This window comes from Henckelia pumila, chromosome 3 (assembly GCF_033568475.1).
Source record: "Henckelia pumila isolate YLH828 chromosome 3, ASM3356847v2, whole genome shotgun sequence".
In the NCBI taxonomy this organism is placed as follows: Eukaryota; Viridiplantae; Streptophyta; class Magnoliopsida; order Lamiales; family Gesneriaceae; genus Henckelia; species Henckelia pumila.
Genome location: NC_133122.1, coordinates 16,994,887 through 16,998,585, shown reverse-complemented (window position 1 = coordinate 16,998,585; position 3,699 = coordinate 16,994,887). Strand labels below are relative to the sequence as shown.

The following is a 3,699-nucleotide window of genomic DNA, read 5'->3' as shown; positions in this document are numbered from 1 at the left end:
AGTCACGGGGATTGATGAGTATCTTCAATGTTCTGGACCACGTATTCGTTTGATTAAAAATATTATGGTTGATGCTCAAGTTCGAGATCTTAAACATGTTCGACGTTCATTTAATTTTGTGGCACATATTATTTCTCGTTTTGCTTTTTTTTTCTCTTCTCCCCTTGTTTGGGAAAGTGGGAATTTTCCTGTTTGGTTGGAAATATTGTAATTCATCGTTTCTGATTAATAAAAATTACAATTTTCCTTTCAATATATATATATATATATATATATATATATATATATATATACTTAGGTCTGTGTTTGAATTTGAATGTACTTACTGCTTACTACCGTAAGAGCTTCTCCAATCAGACACCAATTTGGCGTAATACGCCAAATTGGTGCTTGAATTGGAGCTCCAACCCAGCGCTATTTTTGGCGTTGGGTTGGCGTATTGCTACAGTATTGCACCAAATTTGGTGCAACGCTGTAGCTACGCTATCCCTCCCTTTTTTTTTTTTTTTTTTCTTTCTATTTTTTATTATTATTATAATTAAAATACGCATTTCAATGAGATCAGCCCTTGACTTTGCATTGTCTTTCGTACGCCCAGGAACATTCATGACTGTGTTGAAAACATTGTCAAAAACATTCTTCTCGACATGCATCACGTCCAAATTGTGTCTGATTATATTTGTACGCCAGTACGGTAACTCCCATAGAATACTACGCCTTCTCCAACCACATTTTTCAAACTTACATATATCTCTGTTTCTATTCTCTGCATCGACATCGTAGGACGGTAGAAAACCATAATTATCTAACTCATTAATCAATTCAGTACCTGTCCTAATGGCAGGAGCTGGATGGTAAACCGTTCTTCCACGTATGAACATGTTTTTCTTGCGCCTTAGTGGGTGATCATCGGGCAAAAACTTCTTGTGGTTGTCAAACCATGAAGTATTCCACTGTGAACTAGTGTAAATGCTTCCGACTCAGACATGCAGTGAGGACATGCTTGTTTCCCAGCTGTGCTCCATCCTGAAAGCATCGCGTACGCTGGGAAATCACTTACGGTCCACATCAAAGCTGCTCTCAACGTGAAGTTAGACTGCGAGTGTATGTCGTATGTGGCAGCACCATCGTACCAAAGTTTTCGAAGCTCGGCGATCAATGGTTGCAAGAAAACATCAAGCTTATCCTTCGGGTTACTCGGTCCAGGTGCGATGACAAAAAGAAACATTACCTCGTCTTTCATACACATCCAGGGTGGAAGATTATATGGGGTGACAATGATAGGCCACGTTGAGTATTGTTGTCCGGTTTGACCAAATGGTTGGAACCCATCAGTTGAAATTCCTAACCTGACATTCCGGATTTCATCCGCAAACCCCGGGTGGGTTTCATCAAAATGACACCATGCCAGAGAATCTGATGGGTGTGTCATTGTGTCCCCATCGAAATGGTGGTCGTGATGCCATCGCATATGTGAAGCAGTCGCGGTAGATGCATATAACCGTTGGAGACGAGGAGTGATAGGAAAATAGTACATCCTCTTGTATGGAGTTTGCTTACTACGATTATGGTTTTCCCGTCGGCGAGACGGTTTGTAACGAGGATGTTCACATATCTTACATTCAGTTAGGTCGGAATCTGTACCCCAGTAAATCATGCAATTATTTTTACATGAATCAATTTTCTCGACGGGGAGACATAGATCTTTGATAAACTTCTTCGTCGAATTGAAACTGGAAGGCATGTGGTTTTTAGCAGGACATAACTCTGACATTAGTTTGCACATGTCGTCGAAGTTTCGTTCGGACATATTGTGCTCTTGCTTCATCTTTAATAACCTTGCAAGTACGGACAGCAAAGAGTGGCCGTGTGGATTCCCTTCCCAGATTGCTTTCTCCGATGATTTTATGAGGTCATATAGACCTTTGATGTAGGTGTTTGGTGTTTCTACATGTGCGCTATTGGGGTCTACATATTGCGGACCTTCTCCATGATAATGTAATGGTATTTCAAAACAAAAATCATTGGGAGTATTGAAGAAATTTGCTTGATCGTAAATATTAAAATTGTTAGTCAAATGTATGTGCTATGTGCCCGTACTCCGGTTAGGAGCCCTCGAAGAAGATGGAACATCTTGATTTGTATTTGAAAAATTTGGACGAATATAAACTTCTCCGTGTAGATGCCAATTGTAATAGTTCGGTACAATACCATTTCGACCTAAGTGAACTTTCACTATGACCGGATCTAAGAACACCTTGTTCTGGCACTTTTTGTCGTTACAAGGACACCGTATTTTACCCGATGATAAACATTCAGCATGTGTAAGAGCAAAGACAATGAAATCTTCTACACCATTAATATAATCATCAGTAACATATCCGTTCTCAAATCTACGATACATCCACCGTCTGTCAGTGTTATCCATGTTCTCCTACAAAATTAAATGAAGGAGTAATTAAATACTTGAAGGATTATTTATATTTAATATTTGGCATATATATGCTCTATATGAAAATATGTATAGAAATATATTTTAATTTGTAGCAACACACGGTTAAAGCAATTATCATTTAGAATATTTATATATGACATATTTCATATAGATATATTTCAATATATCATTACAATCCATATACACAAAGAACATATTAAAAACAAAGAAATCAACAAAATGGGAAAAATCAAATATATCAATAATTCAATGAACAACAACATCCAACTTTGTACTTACTTCCACGGTTCAGTAATTTGCAATAAGATGCAAAAATCTTCGATGGAAAACGCGCTGCTGCCGCGGGATTATATTGGTTTCCACCTTACCAAATTAAAATTAAAAAAAAAATGTACTAGTACAATGCTTCAAACAACACGATTTTAGAACTCCTCTCCGATGTAAATTACGAAATTCGACGAAGAACAAATTGCCCGTCAAAGGTTAAGAAGTTTGAGAGAAGATATAGGAAGAGGGAGGTAGAAAGCTAGCTGAACACGGGATGGGAGAATTAGTGGAGCCGAGGAATATAAAATATCTCAAATAACCACGGTTTTTTAAAAACCGTGGTTAATTGAGCCACCCTTCTAGAAAAGCATGGCTTACTTGAACAAGTTTTTTGACATTATATAAAAAAGTTTACCTATTAACTTTTTTCTTGCAATGTGTTTTTAATAAGAAATAATTTATTAACCACAAATAAATATCCACATACGGTATATAATCCAAACCATTTATCAATTAAAAACAGATCTTGTCAACAAATTAATTTGGAATAAATATTTTATTAAAGAAATATAAATTAATTCGCAAAACAAAATGATAATGAAATAGAACTAATTTTGAGAATAATTATATAAAATAATTAATCAATAACAATAATATATTCGATAAGTTTTTTTTAACGACTTGTTTATAATAATAATAATAATAATAACAATAATAAGAATAAGGAGAATATTATTTATACTCTAAAATATACTAATCAATAACAATTTATATTTTTTATTATATATATTGGCAATATTATCCTTTCATATGTTTAGTAGGTTTTTAAATCATTCTAAAAATTTTAACACATACATAATATAATAAGCAATCAAGTAATTTTAGAAAAAATCAATCAGTAAATAACCACGGTTCATTAAAAACCGTGGTTAATTTAACAACTGTTTTATTAAAACCGTGGTTAATTAATCACAGTT

General features: G+C 34.8%; 1 protein-coding gene across 1 annotated transcript; it reads right to left on the bottom strand.

The window, feature by feature from the left end:
• Positions 1-353: 353 nt before the first annotated feature.
• On the bottom strand, positions 354-2,428 carry LOC140888157 (uncharacterized). Its single transcript, XM_073295844.1, has 4 exons — positions 2,101-2,428; positions 1,061-1,983; positions 548-953; positions 354-442 (listed from the first exon to the last, which is right to left on the bottom strand). The coding sequence occupies exons 1-4, from the start codon at positions 2,426-2,428 to the stop codon at positions 354-356; spliced, it is 1,746 nt and encodes a 581-aa protein (XP_073151945.1).
• Positions 2,429-3,699: the final 1,271 nt, after the last annotated feature.